The 20,801-nt window shown below is 46.9% G+C and overlaps 1 protein-coding gene across 1 annotated transcript in view; it reads left to right on the plus strand.

Annotated features, from left to right (window-relative positions):
- ttn.1 (titin, tandem duplicate 1) overlaps positions 1–20,801 on the plus strand; it is a 150,545-nt gene that overhangs the window by 19,786 nt on the left and 109,958 nt on the right. The window contains exons 24-46 of the mRNA XM_077537616.1: positions 19–279; positions 570–833; positions 1,754–2,014; positions 2,905–3,165; positions 3,828–4,088; positions 4,210–4,351; positions 4,425–4,593; positions 4,849–5,080; positions 5,308–5,592; positions 6,069–6,182; positions 6,298–6,486; positions 8,356–8,799; positions 10,548–11,012; positions 11,258–11,308; positions 11,519–15,145; positions 15,417–15,707; positions 15,774–15,874; positions 17,011–17,341; positions 17,433–17,558; positions 18,319–18,595; positions 18,762–18,945; positions 19,563–19,643; positions 20,077–20,344. Of these exons, the coding sequence (XP_077393742.1) occupies positions 19–279; positions 570–833; positions 1,754–2,014; positions 2,905–3,165; positions 3,828–4,088; positions 4,210–4,351; positions 4,425–4,593; positions 4,849–5,080; positions 5,308–5,592; positions 6,069–6,182; positions 6,298–6,486; positions 8,356–8,799; positions 10,548–11,012; positions 11,258–11,308; positions 11,519–15,145; positions 15,417–15,707; positions 15,774–15,874; positions 17,011–17,341; positions 17,433–17,558; positions 18,319–18,595; positions 18,762–18,945; positions 19,563–19,643; positions 20,077–20,344 (8,685 nt within the window). The remainder of the gene's footprint in view (positions 1–18; positions 280–569; positions 834–1,753; positions 2,015–2,904; positions 3,166–3,827; positions 4,089–4,209; positions 4,352–4,424; positions 4,594–4,848; positions 5,081–5,307; positions 5,593–6,068; positions 6,183–6,297; positions 6,487–8,355; positions 8,800–10,547; positions 11,013–11,257; positions 11,309–11,518; positions 15,146–15,416; positions 15,708–15,773; positions 15,875–17,010; positions 17,342–17,432; positions 17,559–18,318; positions 18,596–18,761; positions 18,946–19,562; positions 19,644–20,076; positions 20,345–20,801) is intronic.

Genomic DNA, 20,801 nt, shown 5'->3' on the forward strand with positions numbered 1-20,801 from the left:
GTAATCTCCTGCTACCAGGGGGCGCTATCAAGAAGCCTCTTCAGGACTTGGTGGTAGCCGACTCGCAGACTGCCGAGCTGGTGTGCGAGGTCGCAAACCCGTCCGTGGAAGGCAAGTGGCTGAAAGACGGCCAGCCCGTGGACTTCAACGATAACGTGCTGAGTCAGGTGAACGGGTGCGTCAGAAGCCTCGTCATCGTCATCACCAAAGCCAGTGACATTGGCGAGTACACGTACCAGATCGCAAGCTCCAAGACCTCGGCCAATCTCAAAGTCGAAGGTAACTCCTTATAAACAAATGATACTATGGTATTTAGAGTGGCAGTGGATAGTTGGTGGCGTGAAATATTTTCTTCTTCCGAGGGGGTAAGTAACTAATAATAGAGAAGCGCTGCCCTTGCCCTAGATGGGTGGATGGACAGACAGACAGATAGACAGACAGAAACACAGACCTTAGACCCACTTATTGACGGATAGCAGCCCAATTGACCCAGGTTAGCTTAGGCCAGGAAAGTGAAAATGTTTGGTCCAGTCCAATGCTGGGACTAAACCTCTGCGTTTCTTCCACAGCCGTGAAGGTCAGGAAGACTCTGAAGAACTTGAATGTGGTTGAGACACAAGACGCCGTGTTCAGCCTGGAGCTGACACACGAAAACGTGAGGGGAGCCCAGTGGATAAAGAACGGCGTGGAGATCAAGCAAAGCGACAAGTACCAGATCAGTGTCAGTGGCACTGTGCACACCTTGAAGATCAACAACTGCTCTTCTCAGGACGAGTCCGTTTATTCTTTCAAGTTGGGGAAACTGTCGGCCAACGCCAGGTTGAACGTTGAAAGTAAGCACTTGAGAGATGCATGAAGGACAACTGGTCAGGACATCACCCTTTCTCCCAGGTGGCAAAAAGCAAAGCGTTCTGCGACGGTTCCCAGTCTATCCCTCTAGAAGTGGTTCCTACGTCTTCCCATCTTCTCTGATCAACTTTTCAAGACATCCACTCCATTTATCCGCCTCACCCACAGGTCCCACTGGATCAGTTTGGATTTTGGAAGGCGACACCGTCAATGAGTGCTTTCCACATCCACACAGTTCAAATCCAGGTCCTAACCTTCTTGCTGGAGTTTGCGTGACTCTCCCTTATGTTTGTGTAGGTTTTCTCCAGGAACTCAGTCCTCTTGGTACTTACGAGTGGCTGTTGAGCTGAACTGAAGACCATGACAAAACTTGTATTTGAAGTTGCATTGCCAGATCCACCCACAAAGGTTTAGATATTCATCTAGCAGTATCAGTTGGTGAGGACGGTAAATGGGAGTGGATGTCTCAAATAGTAGGACAGTGAAGATGGCAAGACTGCCTGGTGGGCAGTAGCCAAGCCACTTCTGAAGGGACTGACTGTGAGCCGAACCTCATCGTGACAGCGAGATGAGTTTGAGTTTCACAAACACAAACGTCAATAAATTGGCCAATGGTCCGGTCAAAAGTCTTTCACTTTACATCACATCTATTTTTGAATCCACTTCGAGCTGAAATGTAAGTTGCAGAAATTGATTTCAGGTAACATCTTCTTTCGACGGACACTTTACACATTCAAAATACATCAGTCAAGAAGACTTCATTCAAGTCATAATTCAGGCCATTTTCGCAATGCTGCCTTTGTCAAATGACGTACAGTTTACTACTCAGAGTTGAGTTGAGCAACTGGAAATATGAGAAGTCTCGCGTTTGAATTCTTGTGATCACGCCAAATGTTCCTCACAGCCATCAAGATCCTGAAGAAGCCCAAGGATGTCACGTCGCTCCTGGGAGCCGCTGCCATTTTCGAGCTGGGCATCTCGGAGGACAACGTTCCCGTCACGTGGCTGTTCAATAACTCGGAGCTAAAGACCAACGAACACTACAGGATGACCTCAGAGAAGAAGACGCACAAACTGGTGGTCCAGGATGTGGATGGCAGCAAAGCGGGGGAGTACACTGCAGTGGTCGGTCATCTACACTGCAGCGCTCACCTCACCGTTGAGTGTAAGTGACCGCACGACCCGATGCCTGAATGCCACCGTGAAATGTGGTCAACACCCGTGTAGACGCGAAGACGACATTTGCCGTCACTGAAATGCTGCTCAGTCTGAAAATTTAAGAGTTCGAGACTAACTAGCCAGCTGAGCGCACAGGCTATTTAATTTCTCCCACTCCGTAGGTGTGGTCATTTCACTTCAATAAGGCTTCTTCAATGAAGATTATCTTGACGAAGCTCCTTTATCAGAGTCTGAATCACAATAGCTTTAGTCTCATTGTACCATAGGATGCAATTAAATGGAACAGACAGAGGAAAACACTGACCAACACAAGAGATACAGATCGCGAGTCCGCCGGGTCGCCTTTTACAGCACCATGCTTCGCACAGATGAAATGTACAAATATAAGAGAGGGGGAGGTGGAAAAAACCAACCCCAGATGAAAATCCTGTGAGGGGAGCACAGTATGGATTTGGGGGGGAAAAAAACCTCAGCAAACAATCACACCCGACAGAATGTGGCCATGCTAACACACGTCTGTACGACCTTGTTTCCTTTCACGGACCTACGCAGGAAGAATGGAGCCAATGATCATGACAAGGATCCTTTGCGGCCGTGTACGCTCACGTTTGGGCTGGGCTGGATAGCTGAACCACATCCATCTTTGACAAATTAAGCGCTGTCGGGTCGTGTCCATCACAAAATTCTCAGATCAAACGTCCAAAACAGATTCATGAAACTCTGTTACACAGTCAGTTGACCAGTTCGGTTCGGCATGGCAGTGGCATGAACCTCGCATGAAGTGCGACATAACGGGGCGAACAATTCATCTTCTGTTTTGATGCAAAACAAACTTCAGCATAAGCTTAGTTAGCATTAGCATTGGTTGCTCCACAGCTCTTCGCGTGACCAAACCCCTGGAGAGCGCATCGGTGGCCGAGACCCAGGAGGCCACCTTGGAGTGCGAAGTGTCCCACTTCAACGTGCCGTCCATCTGGCTGAAAAACGGCGTGGAGATCCAGATGAGCGACAAGTTCCGCATGGTGGTGCTGGGAAAACTCCACCAACTGAAGATCATCAACACCAGCAGGGACGACTCAGCTGAGTACACCTTCGTGTGTGGCAACGACCACGTGTCCGCCACGCTCACCGTCAGCCGTAAGTCAGTGAACATATGCCTCCGTTGATTTGTCGTCCACAACAAAGATGGGAAAAGTACTGACATTTTATACTTAAGTAAAAAAAAAAAAAAAAAAAGTACTAGCGTAAAAATACTCACTCAAATAATTACTCAAGTAAAAGTAAAAAAGTACAGGCTCTGAAATGTACTTGATGAGTAAAAGTAAAAAGTATTTTTACTGGATGTTTCCTCCTCCGTCAATTTGAAGAATTAGCTAACGGGGCAAAACTGCATTTTTTGGCATGGGTTGACATCGGCCAGTTGGCTCTCTGACTTGTGCGGCGTCGAGTACACAGTATTGAGTCTCACTCGCGCATGTTGCTGGTTCACTTCCTTTCTGACATGATTGAACCTTCTTTTCGTATTATAAAGTGTCAGTCTGCAGCATTCATTACATTCAACAGAGCAAAAATGTGCAACAGTTTGGACAATCATGGCACGGAAACACACCTACATTATGTTTCATGTGACCTGAGGCCCGAACAATTCTAATGAGAACTATATTGGTTGGATCCAAGGCAGTTTTTTAGATGAGTTTTCTGATTCTCTTATCGTTTGAGGGATTTTGTTCTAAGAGAAGCCATGAAAGCTGCTGGCGATTCCTTCACATCATTTCTTGGATTTTGTGGGCATTTTTCAGCCATCCACATCTCGGCCATGCTTCAAGACATCAACGCTCAGGAGAAGGACACGGTCACGTTTGAGGTGAAGGTCAACCACGACGGAATCTCCTCCAAATGGCTGAAGAACGGCGCGCCGATACGTTCCAGTGACAGGTGCCAGGTTCGCTGCAAGCAGCAAACACACACGCTCAGCATCAGGAACGTTCACTTCGGAGACAGCGCTGAGTACGCTTTTCTGGCGGGACAGGCGTACACCGCCGCAAAGCTCTGCGTGGAGGGTAAGCAAACCAACGAAGACAGACAAATGGACCGTTGCCAACCGACTGCCGGACTGGATGGACGAAGGAAATTGATTGTGTTGGTCTAACTGAAAGTCAACATTTTATTTTTTTGTGTCAGCTCGTGTGGTTGAATTCAGCAAACACTTGAAGGACTTGAAAGTCACGGAGAAGAAGAGGGCAACATTTGAATGTGAGGTTTCCGAAGCAAACGTGCAGGTGATGTGGATGAAGGACGGTCAGGAACTGGAGACGTCTGACCGGTAAGTCAGTGCAAATTTCCTCTGAGCAAACACAAATGGCACAAACGCCAGCTGAAAAGATTTTTCCTCGCAGATACAAGATCACCTCCGAGACGTTTGTGCACCGCTTGGTTTTGCCATCCGTCCGTATGTCTGACTCCGGAGAGTACTCTGCCGTGGCCGGCTCCAGCGTGTCCAAGGGGAACCTGGCGGTGGAGGGACGAGACATCAAGATCTCGGAGCCCGCCAGTAAAAACGTGACTGTGAGTCCAAACTAGTGTTGTCCTCTTCTACGTCAAAAACGAGCTGCACTTCAAATTGGTAAAAGAAAATAAATAAGTGAACGGTAAGTATTTCTGTCTCGCTGTCAAGAAAAAGGAGAAAAGAAGTCTTACTCACAAATCGAGAGCTTAGTGCTGCCTGGCCTGCCACGATTGCTTAAAAATGGCCGACATTGCCAAGCAGGTGTGTGGCCGTTTTGTCGGAAAGGTGGTCATTTTTCTATGGACTTGTTTTAGGTTGTGGAGAGAGAAAGAGCCACGTTGGAGTTTGAAGTGAGCGAGGATGACGTGGAAGGTCGCTGGCTGCGCAACGGGTTAGAGATCGAGCTGTCGGTGGACCCGCGCTTCAGCTACGTCACCATCAAGAAGCTGCACCGCCTCACCTTGGCTGAAACCTACCAGAGTGACGCCGGCGAGTACACCTTTGTCGCCGGAAGGAACGCCAGCTCCGTCAGCCTTCACGTGCGACGTAAGCGCGCCTCTTGAAATCTACCGTATGGCCAATGGATGCATTTTCACTCGGTTAGCTTCAATCAATCACAAATTCCAGGATCTAACTGAAAAGTCGTTGGGTGAAGCCGCAGCTTATCGCGTCAGGAGAAAGACAATGTTCAACTAAAGAAACTTGGTGGACGTTTTTTTTTTTCCCCAGCCCGACCGAGTAGCCAGCCTAACACTCCTCCTTGCTTTGTCCAGTCCCCGAACCCCCTCAGGTGGTCCGGCCCATGCAGGCCCAGACGGTGAAATCGGGCAAATCGGTTCGCTTCTCGGTGCGGGTGAGCGGTCTCCCGCGACCTCAGGTGACCTGGTACCGGGGCTCCCAGGCTCTGGCCAGCAGCGCCACCTGCAAGTTCCTGCACGACGAAGACGAGTACACGCTGCTGTTGCTGGAGGTTTTCCCGGAGGACGCCGCCGTCTACAGCTGCGAGGTTAAAAATGACTGTGGAGAGGCCACCAGCTCCGCGTCACTGCATGTGGAAGGTTCGTTCCCCGTCCGGCGCACGGGATCTTGTTGTAACTTTGGGAGACCCTGGGGGAAATGGATTATGGGCTAGGATGCAACCCAGAAATAATCTAAATAAATAAACTAAAAAAGTTGCCTTAGGAAAGGTGAAAAGATAAGCTGTCCACTTCCAAAAGGGTGGCGAGCATGTTACGCAGTCTGATGGCAGAATTTAACAACAGACAACCATTCTAGAATTTACAGGATTATTACAAATAGTTCAACTGAGAATTATATGCAATTTTCTGGTCCTTACTATTAGCATAGCAAGCATTAAAGATGCATGAACCGGGCAAAGGTTCCACAAAACTGTTCAATTGGTGCTGTGACCCGATTCTTCTCCGTTATAGGTCACACATTTTGGGAAGACTGCTAAGTAAAAATGCCAATTCCAGTTAGGATCAGCACTTGAGCTGACAGTGATTTGAAGTGCTTTTGTTTTCTTGTCTTGCAGTTCCTGAAGAAAGCGCATCCCAGGTGTCTGCCCCGGTCCTGCTTTCGCCCATGAGAAGCGTCCTGGTGACAGCGGGGCATTCAGCCCAGCTGGAGTGCACCATCTCCGGGGAAAGTAAGATGAAACCTGCATGCATTTCCTCTCACCGTTCATCGTCCGGACTTAATTAATGAGACTTAATTACTGTAGACCATAGCATCTTGATGGTATGCCACCCCTCCTGGTGCAGATTTGCAAGTCAGCTGGTTGTGCAACGACTCAGAGCTCAGCCAATCAGAGGTCTTTAAGATGTCCCGATTTGGAGATGTTTGCCAGTTGAGCATTTCCCGAGTGGCCTTCGAGCACGAAGGAGAGTACTCGTGTGTTGCCAGGAACTCGGGTGGAATGGTCATGTGTGAAGCCAGTCTCAATGTTGACGGTAAGTTCTTGGCATGAAGACCTAAACGGCTAACCACAGTAACACCCGTCTGTCCCTGCTACTCTTCAGACAAGCACTTTGAGCATTTAGCCCATATCCTCGATATATGGCTGTTGGAAGTTCTAAGTCAATCCAGAGCACCAGTAGCATATTGACCAAACATCCAAACAGCTTAAGCTCGTACTCGTGAGGATAAAGTATCCTAGTACATGCATGGACTTTCAGCTGTTTTTGACTATCCATATGCATTTTTTGTGGTCGCCTACAAAAAGAGAATGATGTGACTTATTACTGAAGATTGTAGATTAAGGCTGTACACCTACCATGTACAATTACTACCTTCATATATTTCATCCAGTACTGTTTTGGTCACAGCATGTGTTAGTAGGCTGCATGTGCATGTCTCATGTCCATGTGCATGCTGGTTTCTGGACAAGTGTTCTCTGCAATTTGGTGCTAGACTTTTGGCTGAATGCCCTACATAAATGGCTGATTTTAGGAAATGTAATTTATCTATTTTTTCTCAATGACATTTAAAATCAGTATGCATCGTTAACAAGTCAGCACATCAGGCAGCTGATGTGGGTCAAATTATCACCAGTCCAATAAGACATTTTATTCTAGAGGAAACTTGTCATCGACACAGCTAAACAACAAGACAAAGTCCTACTTGTCCTTCTTGGACACCATGATGTCATGTGATGCCACGTGATGTCATAATTATGTGATGTCATGGCCTGTCATGTGATGCAATTTCATGTCTCATCACGTGTGGTGCAGATACAGGCCCTGTCCAAATACTCACACTTGCACCCTTGTCCCCCTCAATTGTGCGTTCCCGTTGATGGGTGCAAGGGTGGAGGGTGTCTCTGTTCTCCAAACTGCAATGTTGCCCTGCTACGCCCTGCCCCCTTCACACCCTTGTTCCACAATTTATGTTTTACCCACAATTCATTGCGGAGTTGCCCAGAGTAGGAAAATGGCAGCGTTCGATGGTAATTTTCAAGTCTAAGTATCGAAGTATTATTCGTGTTCTCATTTGCGCATGTGCTTTTTAAATTGAGCGTTTAACGTCACCTACATAGTTTGTTGTAGTGTATTTGCCATACTTGGCGACCTTCTGTGTATGCACCGTAGGTCATGCAGGGGCCGTAAATAAATCCTTCTCAAATCCAACCGTGGTACCATAGCTGCCGTCAACTAGGATTTTATTTTACTATTACGTTACTGTAGTTTTGATGATCATTCTAAGCAGCAAAATTGCTGAAAGAAAAAACACTGCTGCAATGCAATCGAATGTAGCGGCGTAAGTCGATGACGTCACACGCACCATTTCAAGTCTGCAATTTTCACATGCTTGTAATCTCGAACACTACCTGCACCTCTACTAAGTGTGCACCTGTAGGGTGTAGTACAGGTATTGAGACAGGGCAATATATAGCTTACAGGATACGTCATGTATTGTCATACGATGTGAAGTCATGTCTTGTCATGTGATGATGTGAAGTCACATCATGTCTTGTCCCCGTGCGTGCCCGCTTTGGATTGTTTCATCTCAAAGGTACAGTTTGTCGCCCTAACTGGAACCCAAGAGTCCTCGTTTGGGCCATGACGTGGCTTTTGCGCGCTTGGTACATGTGCAGCTTCTCCCCCCTGAACAAACTGTACCTTCCACGTTCAGATGTTTGCAGCATGGCTGAAAAGCAAATAGAGGTTTGTCAACCTGACATGTTCTCCTTTTTCCTGATCTCCAGTCAAGTGCGCCCCCTTCCTTCCTTAGCTCACTGATCCAAGCAGATCCGCTCCGTCGAAGAAGTGTCCGCAATCGTGTGTGTTGACCTAAACCTTGTACTCTTTCTTACTGCCCAGATGAAAACGCCTTAGCTAGCACGCCAAGCACTTTGGCTGAGGCTAAGCTAAGTCAAAGGCTGGAGACTCAGAGCCTCACTGAGTTTACCAAGTCCTACTCCGAGAGCTCCTGCGTTTCTTGGCGGATGGTAGAGAGCTCAGAACACACCATTCAAATCCAAGCGCCCCTGAAGCCCCAACTGCTGACAGAGCTGCGTGACGTCCGCGTGAAAAGCGGCGAGATGGCCGAGTTCACCTGCTCGTTTGACGGGCAGCCATTCATCGGGGTGGTTTGGGATCATAATGGCCAGAACCTGCTCAGGGAGCGGGCCAAGAGCTCTCAGAGCGGCGGACTCTTGTCCCTGGTCATCCAGGGCGTGAGTCTGGCCGACCAGGGCGTGTACCGCTGCACCGCCACCAACCGTCACGGCCACAACAGCTCATCTGCTCGCCTCACCGTGGAAGGTGCTTTCTCTTTCTTTTCTCACACGGCCTTGCCTATCTCAAACCTCCACCTGCTTCCTGCCCGCCTCTCTTGAGTCTCGCAAAGTTTTGATCTCCTTCACACCGCCATGCCTTGCTAACCTCATCCACCCACCCTACTGATCCTGTTAACATGTTAACGTGCCACTGAAACGATGATGTGTTTGTAACAAGTGTAAATGTAGCATTGGAGGCTGGATATGTGTCCCTACGAACCGCTGACAGGCTTGGCCCAGAATGTTTTGAACCAATCAGTGTGTGTTGGGGCCTTGGGGAGGAGGGGGGCTTTGCGTTGCTTCTGGGTGGCAGAACGCGAGCGACTCCAGCTAAGCAGAAAAGATTGTTTGTTTTTTGCAAGTCACTAAAAGAAATGCTCAATGCTAGATTAGGCACACATGACACAACTATGCTACAACTACCACCTCCAAGGTTGAGGCAGTTTATTTAGTCCTGTCCTCCCATTAATGAACCTGTCCTTCACTGATCATGTTAACTATGACCAGGGTTGGGGAATCCAGCAGGTCCAGAAAGTAAAAACCCTGAAACAGATTGGCTTCAGCCACAGGTGCTTCTACTTCAGCAGGTGGAGATGAGCTCATTTACCTGCCAGTTGAGTAGAAGCACCTGTGACGAAAGCCAATCTGTGGCAGGGTTCGTCATTTCTGGACCTGCCGGATTCCCCAACCCGACTATGACATTAAGATGGGAAAAGTACGAGATTAAAAGTACAGTTTCTTGTGTTAAAAACAACTTTGGGAAAAGTAAAAGCATTCACTCAAATAATTACTCAAGTAAAAGTAAAAAAGTACAGGTTCCAAAATATGTAAATATGAAAAATGCACTTGATGAGTAAAAGTAAAAAGTATTTTTTTTCCTGACGTATACACCATATACATAATTTGAAGGATTAGCTAATGGGAGTATCACTCCGTCATGTTGCTGGTTCCTCAGTCCACCCCTCGCTGACATGATTGGGCCTTCTTTCATATTGTTAGCTGGTCGTCTGCAGGGTTTATTATGTCGTTCAAATAATCCTCTGTAGTGGCAAAGTGTGTTGTGTTCATATTTCCGGGTTGTTCTAATCTAGCCAATTGCACGTCATGTCATAGCTTGATGTCGAGTCAAACACAAGCTGTGATGTAAAGGACCCGGTGTATGTAACGCTTCATATGATCGGAAACACTGACGGCTGCTTTTTCTCCCAGGTCTATGATCTTCATCGTTTTCATGCATTTAAAACAAAAGTAACAAACCCGTTTTGAAAGTAATCGAGTAAAAAGTACATACGTTAAAACTGTAATGGATAAAAGTAAAAGTAGTCTAAAAAAATAAATACTCAGTAAAGTACAAAGTACTGGGGGAAAAAAAACGACCCAAGCACTACTTTGTTACTTGCCATCTGCTTTTCAATCACCTTAATGTGGAAATGTTTGAACTCCAGTAGTAACATCTTGTTTCGTTCAAATGGTGCGTCACACATTCAAAGTACGACCATAGGGAAGATGGTTCGGCATCTATGGTCTCTTGCCACCCAGAATAATGCTAAACTGTCGTGTGTGGGTTGATAACAAGCGTGAGAGTCATTGACATTGACATAGTTGATAACAAGTCAAAGTATGACAGGCCCATATGTGTTGATAACAATTGCGAGACTGTCAGATCTAAAGTGTTTTTAACAAGCAGACTACTATGACCCCTAATGACTCTCCCTAACTATGATTCTTACCCAGCTAAAGAGGCAAATGTCAAAGGCGAGTGCACCATCGCAACAGATTCTGTGCACGCGGCCTCACGGGCAGACAGGGAGATCACAAAAGATTCTCCCGAGGGCCCAGCCCAGAACAAGACTGCGGATAAGCCGGGATCCCTGCCTCCGTACTCGCAGCTGTACTTCATGAACAGCTTTCCCGACATCCATCTGTGCAGCCGGCCCGACTTCCTGATCCAGATCCCCCGAGAGCTGCTGGTGCACAACCGCAGCCCCCCGCTGCATTGCGTTATGAAGGGGCTTCCCAGTCCGATTGCCATTTGGCTTTACGGACGCTTGAATGTTGTGTGCGGTTCTGCGTCCTACTCTCACAAACGTGACGGCCCCCTGTGCTCTATGACTGTTAAGAAGTTGGGACCCGGACAAGGGGGGCCTCTGTCTTTCAAAACTTCGGCCGAGGATGTTGAGTGCGGCTTGATGACCAAAGGTTGGCATCTGCATGCTTTCGTTGGCATTCTTACACACTGTTTTGCACCTACACTGCCAGCATTTCTTCAAGGCATAGGAGCGCTCCAATGTTTGGCGCCGCTCGGTTACTTGTCAATCAGAAGAATGAATCCACAACTGTTATGGATGCACTACGTGTTACTGATGCTTGCACTCTTGCACTACATGAGAGACGATGTGACATCGCCGAAATGGTTTTCATTTACTGCGTTTGTGCCATTGCAGTTACCGTGGAAGAGACAGCACCTGCAATCCAGGTCCTGGAGGAAGTCTCAGGTAAAATACTTTTGCGTTCCCTTATGATTTCATGTGATGAATATGCTCTGCTGAAATTTACTCTACTCAAGTTTCAACAACTCCTGTGTTATGCTTACAAATGCTTGAAAAGGATACATACAACTTGTGGGAAACAGTACTTGTATTTATTGTTTACGTTCCACTTGAGCTTAGTTATCTATGCCGTAATATTCTCATTATTCCACTCAGCCTTCTCTAGCGCCACCATCACAATGGAAGAGGAAGAAACCCCTCGGTCGTACTTTTCTGATGTTAAGCCCCCAGACAAAACAATAACACTTGAACTCCAGCCAGAGTCCAAATTCTCCTCCAGTATTTTGGAAAAGGCGAAACAAAAGCCAGTTTTCCTCAGCAAACTTTCTCCTCCAGCAGCTGTGACTGTTGGAGAAAAGGCTTCTTTTAGCGTCAAAGTGCAAGGCTTTCCTGAGCCCACCGTTCGCTGGTCCCACAATGGGCAGACCATCAGCACTTCCTCTGTCTACACATGCGTTCGCGAGCGAGATGAGTGTTTTTTGATTATTGACAGAGTTGAAGTGGAGTTAGAAGGAGAGTACTCCTGCAGTGTCAGCAATTGCTTTGGGGAGGAAACGTGCACTTCCTATCTGCATGTTCAGGTGAAGGAACCACTGACGGCAGAGAGCCTCGAGAGAGAGTGGGGCAACCCTCCTGTCTTTTCCAAAATGATTGCGTCTGTTCAGCTACGCCAGGGAGCTCACGCGTCCTTCAGGTACACCGTGACAGGGGATCCTCGGCCCGAGGTGAGCTGGCTCAAAGGCAGCCTTCACATTGTGCCGAGCAACTTGTACATCATCGTCAACAGCCCAGACGGATCAGGCGTCCTCACCATTAAGAGTGTCAAGCAGGTGGACGTAGCCGTCTATACCTGTCGGGCTTTCAACCAGTTTGGTGAAGCCACTTGCAGCGCTCAGCTATCAGTGTTTGGCCAAAAAAATGAAGACGACTTGGTTAGGAAAACTAAAGCTTTGACAGTGTCTACACCCAAAGAAACTACAGAATCCAAATTGTGGCAGAAATATAGTTGGTCGGATCAGATGATGTACAACCTCGCTACTGAGACCCGGCAACTTATTGCCAGTGAGGAGGTGGAAATCCTCCTAGAGCCTGACATTTATGTGGGCACCGCTCACTGCCAGCGGATCATCCAGCAGGCAGCGGTACTACAGTCCCGAGAGATCAGTGAGCGTGTTTGCATGGCTCCCAGCCATCCGCCTTGTGCTTCTATTATTCCTGTGAAGACGCTCCATGCAGCAACTTTCGTATCGTCAGTTCAGGAGAGGCAGAAGATCACAGAGCGGCACTCTGAATGCATTCTCAGCCCTGAGGTCGTTGAACTTGACTTTGCCAAAGAGCAGCGCTCACAGCTGCAGTCTGCCACAACTGAGCAACTCCTGCAACTTAGCACAGTGAGTGCCCAGACAATGGCTGAGCACATTCCACAATATGTTGAGACCTTGACTGAGCCCAGGCAGCTTGTTAGCAGTTACTCAGTCGAGACCACTCTACCGCTCCTCGATGTAACTTCTTCTTTATCTCGCTGGCCAGAGCAGGAGAGAAGTTTCAAGGTTATTGAGGGGCTTAAGATTTTGTACTCGGCTCAGTCGACTGAACAATTGCCAATCACAGAAAGACGCTGTGAGCCTCTGCCAGTAGAAGCAGATACCAAAGCTTTGATTGTCAAAGAGCCACACCAGGCATCGCTTGCGCCGCTTAACACATCATTGCTGCCTATGAGGAAAGAGCTTTCGTTGGAAACGTACGTGACAGAACAGGAGACCGCCATCCGTCCGAGAAAAGACAGGGTCTACAGCTCAGCTGTCACTGCTGAAGAAAAATATTTACTCAAGGGTGATTGCTTAGGACAGGTGGCAGCTATAGTGTCCTCTCCAAGTCTGCGGCCACTGCCGCAGGGAGAAATACTCCTGAATCTTCAGCTTATCAGCAGTCAGGTTGTTTTACAGTCGGAAGGCAAATGCAGCAGCGAAAAGCCTTCAATAGAGCACGCAGATGTGAGGGCCAGACCCACTTTTCTTCACATCGTAACTCAGCAAGAGCAGAGGCCTGTTGTTTGTGAGGCTATTGCAGAGTTCTCATCCCAGATGGATTCTGAGTCCATCCAGGTCAATAAAGAGCTTCCACCAACACAATATCTCCAGTCCATCGATTCCTTATCAGTTTTGCAAAAAGAAGGCATGCTTACCATAAGCAAACCCACCCAGCAGGTGGCAGTTCAGAAGCAGGAGAAAGCTCAAAGACATGCGGCACTCTCACAGGAGGGAAGGGAGTTCACGGCTGACTTCCACAAAGATCTGGAGGTGTCTTCTTCTGGGATTCAGTCCCAATCAGTTACAGAGCCTGAGCTTTCAAGGAAACTGGTCATTTCCTCCCAGGCTGTGCTTTTACCAAAGGAAACACCTTTGCCAACAGCATTGAAACCGCAAAGAGCACAAGTTCAGAAAGAGGACTGCTGGAATATTTTACATTCAGCAAATGTTACAGACATCCAGGCTCCGGTGGACGGTCATACCACTTGCCTTAAAACTGAACGACAATTCCAGACTACGGTGAGAACTGAGCCCAAGATTCCCAAAAAGCCTATTTTCATAGAAGAGAAGGCAGTTGCAAATGAGAGCTGTATTGTTTTAGAAGCTGCCGAGCAGGACTTTGCAGTCCCGATCCAGGAAGGCCAATCAGTGAGACAGTCGGTATTGCTTCAGGAAAAAAACATCTTTACTCGGGAGCAGTCCAGTGAGATGCAAACATCTCAAGGATTAACTGCAAGTGTCTATACCCAACCTGAAAGTGCTCTCTTTGGCCCTGGTTGTCAGGAATCCCAGACTTTAGTGAAAGAACTGAACTTTGTCATTCAAATGCCCAAAGAGTCGCGTTTGGATATTCGCCATCATCTCAGAGATGCTCTTCAGTCTTGTGTAGCCAGTCAGCACCTGATGTTTCTCGCTGACGCCGTTGGCCGTTTGGAGGCTCTTGACATTCAGGAGATAAATGTTCAAAAGGAGCCAAAAGGGGTTGTACATTCATACCTGATTACATCCCCCAGTGTTCTCATGGAGCTCACACTGGTTTTCCAAGGTGAATACCTGCAGAGAGCCGAGCTCCGTTCAGAACTTCAGCTCGCTCTTCATGCTTTAGTCTTGCAGGAGCAGCAAAGTCTGGTATCAGAGCGACCAGGTTTCATGCACATCAACAAGCCTCAGAAGGTGCTAATGTGCTCAGAACGCTCTCAAGAACGCTTCTCGTCAGTGGTGGACACGGTGATGGTGGAAGAGATGGTTGCTGGGATATCTGCAGTTGTTTGTGACTCCGCTCCCATCAAGATGGAAACAATATTCCCCAAAGCAACAATTCAGAGTCAGAGAACAGTCCATGAAGTGACTGAATCCGCCTCAGTGCCAGCCAGCCAGACTCCTCACTTGGAACATGTAGACACACTTTCTCCCAAGGAGGAAACTGTTTCTGAGGACATCGTATTCAGCGAGGCCTCTGATAGTGTAGCAGGTTGTCCACTTGTCATTGCTTCTTTGGATGAGATTTGTGCTGAGGAAAACAACAAGGTGGTCATGGCTTCCTCCATCAAGTATGCCGCTAGCGTTACCTGGTTTATCAATGGACACTTGATCCAATCTGGCACAGAGTTCATGTGTTTGAGAGACCAGGACATATACACACTGACTATCAAGAGCGTTGTGAAAGAGAGGCATCAAGGCGAGTATGTCTGTGAGGCGGCCAATGAAGCTGGGAAGACCACAACACGGACAAGACTCAAAGTTGTCTCAAGAGGTTTGGATGATGGCCACTTCTTTGAAATCATCGACTAACCTCAGACATACAGACTGCCACTTGAAAACCTCAATGTTTGAGGCTCCTCAACTTTCTCTTCATCCGTCATCACCTTCACCTTTCCGGCCCATTCTCCCTCTGCATGCCTTCATCTAATGTCATTTTCCTCCTCAGAATGACATGTCCCTTTCCAGGTTCACCCGCCTGTATTGCTGTTTTCTCAAGTCTTCTTGTTGATCAACTCGGTATTTACTCTTTCCTTTCTTTTCAGTGCTCCAAACGGCAATGCCTGTGTTCAAGCACCCCATGGTACCTGTGGAGATCATTGCGGGCAACACTGCTAGGTTTGAGTGTGAAACCGGCGATGCCAGCGAAGTCAGCTTCATGTGGTCCAAAGACGGAAGGCTCATCAATGAGGGAGAGCGCTTCAGAATTATCAGTAGCATGACTACTTCCTCTCTGGAGGTCTTGCACGCCACCAAAGACGATGCTGGCGAGTACAGCTGCAAGGCTTCCAACAGGCACGGCAGTGACGAATGCTCGTCCGCACTCAACGTGACAGGTAACCAATCTGCTCCATAGTGACAGTCCTGCTAATATGTTTCTCTTTTTTCCTTAATTCTGATAGATAAACAAATCCCTCCCAGCTTTGTTACTAAACCCAAGCCTCAGAGCGTTTATGTTGGGAAGAGCACAATGGTTGAGCATGTTATGTCAGGGATAAGATGGGTCTTAAACAAATACAAACAATCACAATCAATTCTCCGTTACACTTTTCTCTACAGGAGAGTGCACAATCGTGTCTGATACAACTTCTGACTGGAGGACAAGACATGCTAATTGGCATGCTAATTCTTAAAAACAAAAACAAAAAAAACAACAAAAAACAGACAGCAGGTGACAGCAGAGTTTTAGAGATCAGCCAGGGTCGTGTTGAAGGAGAGGTCCCTCCCACTGTTTTTTTTCTTCGTGCATTGGAATTTTCATAAAACATCCTGTAGCTATTTTCTCATGCTGATTGCTCAGAATGAAAAAAAGTAAGGTACATTTTTTTCCTGCTGAAAGAAGAGTGTCTAATCTTCTTTTGCTAGGCTCCATGTTTAGATAGCAATGGAACACAATATTGTGTGGGCCAAATGCAGTCAAACGGTTGGTATTGAGGGGCTTGCTCAAGTGTAAATGGCTAATGAGTTAATGTGGCAAATGTATTCATTATTTTTATGGTGATATCTCGCATTCACGGCTTTCAACCTAAACTCATCTTGGAAAGTTGTTGTCGAGAATCCATCTTGTTACCGAGCCCTCAGGTTTTCTCTGAGTTGCACCAATGGTGGGTTGGACCAATCACAAAGTAATATGCAGCTGTCACCAAATCAAGAAGCGACGAGGCCGTGGGAAACAAACCAACCAAACATGGCGACAGTGGTGGACGAACACCTTTAAATCTGTTTTGGCAAAATTAGCCTCACTCCTTTTTGAAAGAAGAGCAGGAAGAGGCGCTTTGTGCATTTTTAGCTAGTAAAGACGTTTGTGCTTTTTTTTTTTTTTAGCTACAATGACAATGACGGCGATATTTTCATCCATTGTGTGATTGGTCAAAACAAAAGGTTGGTAGCTGTGCACAAATTGTACAAGGTGCACAAAGTATTGTACCAAATGCCCCGCTTCTCCCGAACAGATCCCACGTGCAGTCTCATATTGATATTGTGGATAACTCCTTTGAGTGATGCTCCATCAGTCTGGCTCTTGCCAAATAAAAAAGAACAGAGAGGAAAATCAAAACAATAGCCGGTCAAGCTGAGCTAGCAAACGTGAACTAAATCATCTTGCCGACGTACGGCTGAGGTCCTTCTCCAAGAAGTCAGTCAGTCCATTTGATGTGCTGCTGTTGTTCACTTGCTCTTTCAGAAAGCACAAAGCCTCCGAAATTCGACATTCCGCTGCAGCCGGTGATGCTGAGCGAGGGCGATCTTTTGACGCTCAAATGTCACGTGGAAGGCACTCCTCCACTCACCATCACTTGGATGAAGGACCGGATGGATCTGAAGTCTAGCTCCAGCACAAAGATCACGTTTGTGAATGGAACACCTTGTGTGGAAATCAGCCAGGCGACCAAAACGGCGGCGGGAGATTATCTGTGCAAGGCCAGCAACTCTGCTGGGACAGACTTCTGCAAGGCAAAGGTCACCGTCAAAGGTATTGATTGTGATGAAAGTTTGGATGACGGATTTCATGCCTTCCAACCACACTGACTACTTTTGCTACTCGCCTCACTTACTTTCTCTAGTCAAAGAAACCCAGGCCATCCCCGACGTCTCTGCTCCTGCCCCCGCCACCGCTGCACCCGCCCCCGTGAAACGTCTGGACAAGCTTTTCTTCATCGAAGAACCAAAGAGTGTTTCTGTCATCGAGAGTAAGTCGGTCCAAAAATTGTCCATCACATCACTGACAGAAGATTTGGATGTGCTCACCGCCTGCTGCTGCTCCTCCTGCTCACAAATACTTAAGTACCTGGGACAAAACCTTATAACGTGACAAATCAAATGAAACGGAGTCTGCAATTTCATTCAGAATCGATTTTTGATTCAAAATGATTTGAATGGCAATCATTTCTGCTTCAATCAATAGATGAGCAAAGAATGTTGTCAATTCCTCATTATTGCTATGCTTTAGTTCAGTGCTGAGTTTTGTGTAGACATTTTATATCCTTTCTGAATCATAGTAAATGAGAATCGTGTTATCAGAATCGTTTTTTGGGCACACCTCTATTAATCATCTCAGTCATTTACAGGAGTACGCAGAGTCCTCACATGTGAAATAGTAATAATAATGTAAAAAAGCCTTGACAAAAAAAATCATGCTCCACTCATAAACCACCAAATTTGAATGAATGCAACTGGATTTTTCTTGGTTGTTAAAGATCCACATTTAATCCAAAATGCTGCTGAAGTTCTAATTCTTTTGTTGTGGCGTCCTCATATTAATGTCTCTGATGGTTCATGGTCACATGGGGTTGTTGTTGCCGATTGCCTTTTGGATTAATGATTAAAAAAAATCTTCAACAAGCAAGACAAATCCAGTTGCTTTGATTCCATTTTGCGGATGCTCATGACCTGGATGACCGCCAGTCTTCCAAACATCTCATCGAACGTCATGTTGTTGTTTGACCGCAGAGGGCTCGGCCACCTTTATCGCCAAGATCGGAGGCGAGCCCATCCCCAGCGTCAAGTGGATGAAGGGCAAGTGGAGGCAGATCACCCCTGGCGGTCGCATCTCCATTGAGCACAAGGGCCACGAGGCCAAACTGGAGATCCGGGAGGTGACCAAATCGGACTCGGGCCAGTATCGCTGCGTGGCCTCAAACAAGCACGGCGAAATCGAGTGCAGTGTTGAGATGGGGGTGACCAAAAAAGAAGAAGCGGCGGAGGAGATCAGGATCCTGCTGAAGAAGTCAGTTATCCCACTTTAGAAATCAATGATGTTCTGTCTTGTGTTTCTGTGGTGACAACTGTCACATTTTGGCACACATGCGCTGTACTGTACTGAACAGACAGCACATATCAGGTCAGGTGCATGGTGCGATGTCACCTAAAATGTTTCCTCGTGTGTGTCCTAGGACTCCCTCAAAGCAGAAGAGTCCCCAAAAAGAAGGAGAGATCAACATAGTGGAGTTGCTCCGAGGTCAAGAGCCCAAAGACTACGAGAAGATTCTGAGGGAGCACGGAATCCATGACTACCGAGCTATCCTCCAGGCGGTGGAGCTCCTCAAGCAGGAGAGGGAGATGGAAGCTGGAAAAGTGGTGAGGGTTTCCTGTCAGCTTGTCCAATGAGTATGTTTTGCTATCTAGGGATGTTACGCTAAGGACCAGTCTGCCGATATAGTCAAACTCAAGGTGATTTCTTGACCAGCTGTATTATTTCTTCTTGATGCTGGAAGGGATTGCGTCGGATCGTGGAAGCTGGGCTGGGCTAGGCCTGGTTACTACTTGAATGGGAGAGCAACTGAGAATACCAGATACTTACTTTGCCTATGGCAATCCAATTGAACTCAGTCCCAAGCTTGGATAAAGAGGGAGAGTTGAAGTCAGAAAGGTCATTAAAAAAATAAAATAAAAATAAAAAAACCTACGTCAGCATTTAATCCCCAAAAAAGGCGACACTGAAAAGCAGAGGAAGAATCTATGACTCCCACCAGGGGTGTCTACTTTTTTCTAAAAATAAATCAATAAATACTTTTCCCTGGCGGTCAAATTGGGACTAGTCTGCGGTCTACCAGTCGACCACGATTGACTGGTTGGGACTTCCTGACTTGCACGTTCTCCTTGGCCGATCTATGAATTGTGTCTGTAGTGTCTACTTGCTGCTCTTCTACAGAATGTATGCATTGAGATCACGTGATTGTTGTTTTCTCTAACAGGAGGTGCAACGTGGTGACCCGGTTGAAGAAGAAGATCTGGCCCGCCTCATCCAGCAGCTGGGGGGACGCGTGGACACTGAGGTAAAAGTGCAAAAGATCTTTTCAAGTTATCCACATAACCCTGTATGCAGACACATTGATCATGATTTATTTCTCTTTCTGACATGTTGATTTGTTTGCTTTTCTTACCTAGTACTAACTCATAGAACCCCAAGGCTAACAGACTTAAAGGCTACCTCAAACTGGGACTTTATCAACTGAATGCTCTGGCACGCTGTACTTTATAAAGCCATTTGCTAGGACATATAAATGTCTTGTTTTTATTGTGTATTTCTTGTTAGCTACTATCTCAGAGGACAACAAATGAAAACTTGCGTCCTAATAAATTAGGCCCATTTACAAACTATATTTGATCTGTTAATTTGCAAATGAAATAAAAAATAAACATGAGCCAGAATGCCACCGTAGTAATCTCCGACTGATAAAATCATTCAAAGCGGTTCTGAACCCACAGCCTGTCACCGTCATTGAGGACATCCGTGACCAGACCACATCTGAAAACAAGAGTGCTACGTTTGACTGCCGGATCAGGATCAACTACCCGGAGATCACGCTGACCTGGTACAAAGGAACGCAGAAATTGGAGAATGGCAACAAATACAGCATCAGCAGCGATGGTGAATGCCACAAACTGAAGATCCACGACTGCCAGGCCAAAGATCAGGGCGACTACCGGGTGGTCTGCGGTCCTCACATCTCCAACGCCAAGCTCAGCCTCTCTGGTAAGACCCTATTTATCTCAAAACACCTTCACACAGGTCTTTGACCTCCTGCTTCAGTCATTGGTCTTTGGTCCAGGTCTTCGCCAGAGCTTGTCTTCAGATGAGAAAGGAAACTTTTCCTTAATGCATGCGTAATTCTAAAAATGCTCTTCAAATTTTCTTTCTTACACCACTTTGACTCACTGAGTTGAGGTCATATATGCTGAAGACGAGGGTAACGAACTCAACACTCAATCTCCTGGGCCACTTTATCTGATTTGTTTGTCTTATGAAGCTGTGCTGATCTATAAAAACACCCAACGAACCTTAATTTAGATGACTGCATTTGGCCTTGGCAGCTTTAATATGAGCTTTCTCCTTCTTTCAACTTCCCAAAGTTGACAGGACGCCAGAGGAGACACCCTCTGCACCTGAAGCTCGGGCTGCCACTCCACCAAAAGGTATCTGCAAAAATCTG

Source organism: Festucalex cinctus, chromosome 11 (genome assembly GCF_051991245.1).
Source record: "Festucalex cinctus isolate MCC-2025b chromosome 11, RoL_Fcin_1.0, whole genome shotgun sequence".
Lineage (NCBI taxonomy): Eukaryota > Metazoa > Chordata > Actinopteri > Syngnathiformes > Syngnathidae > Festucalex > Festucalex cinctus.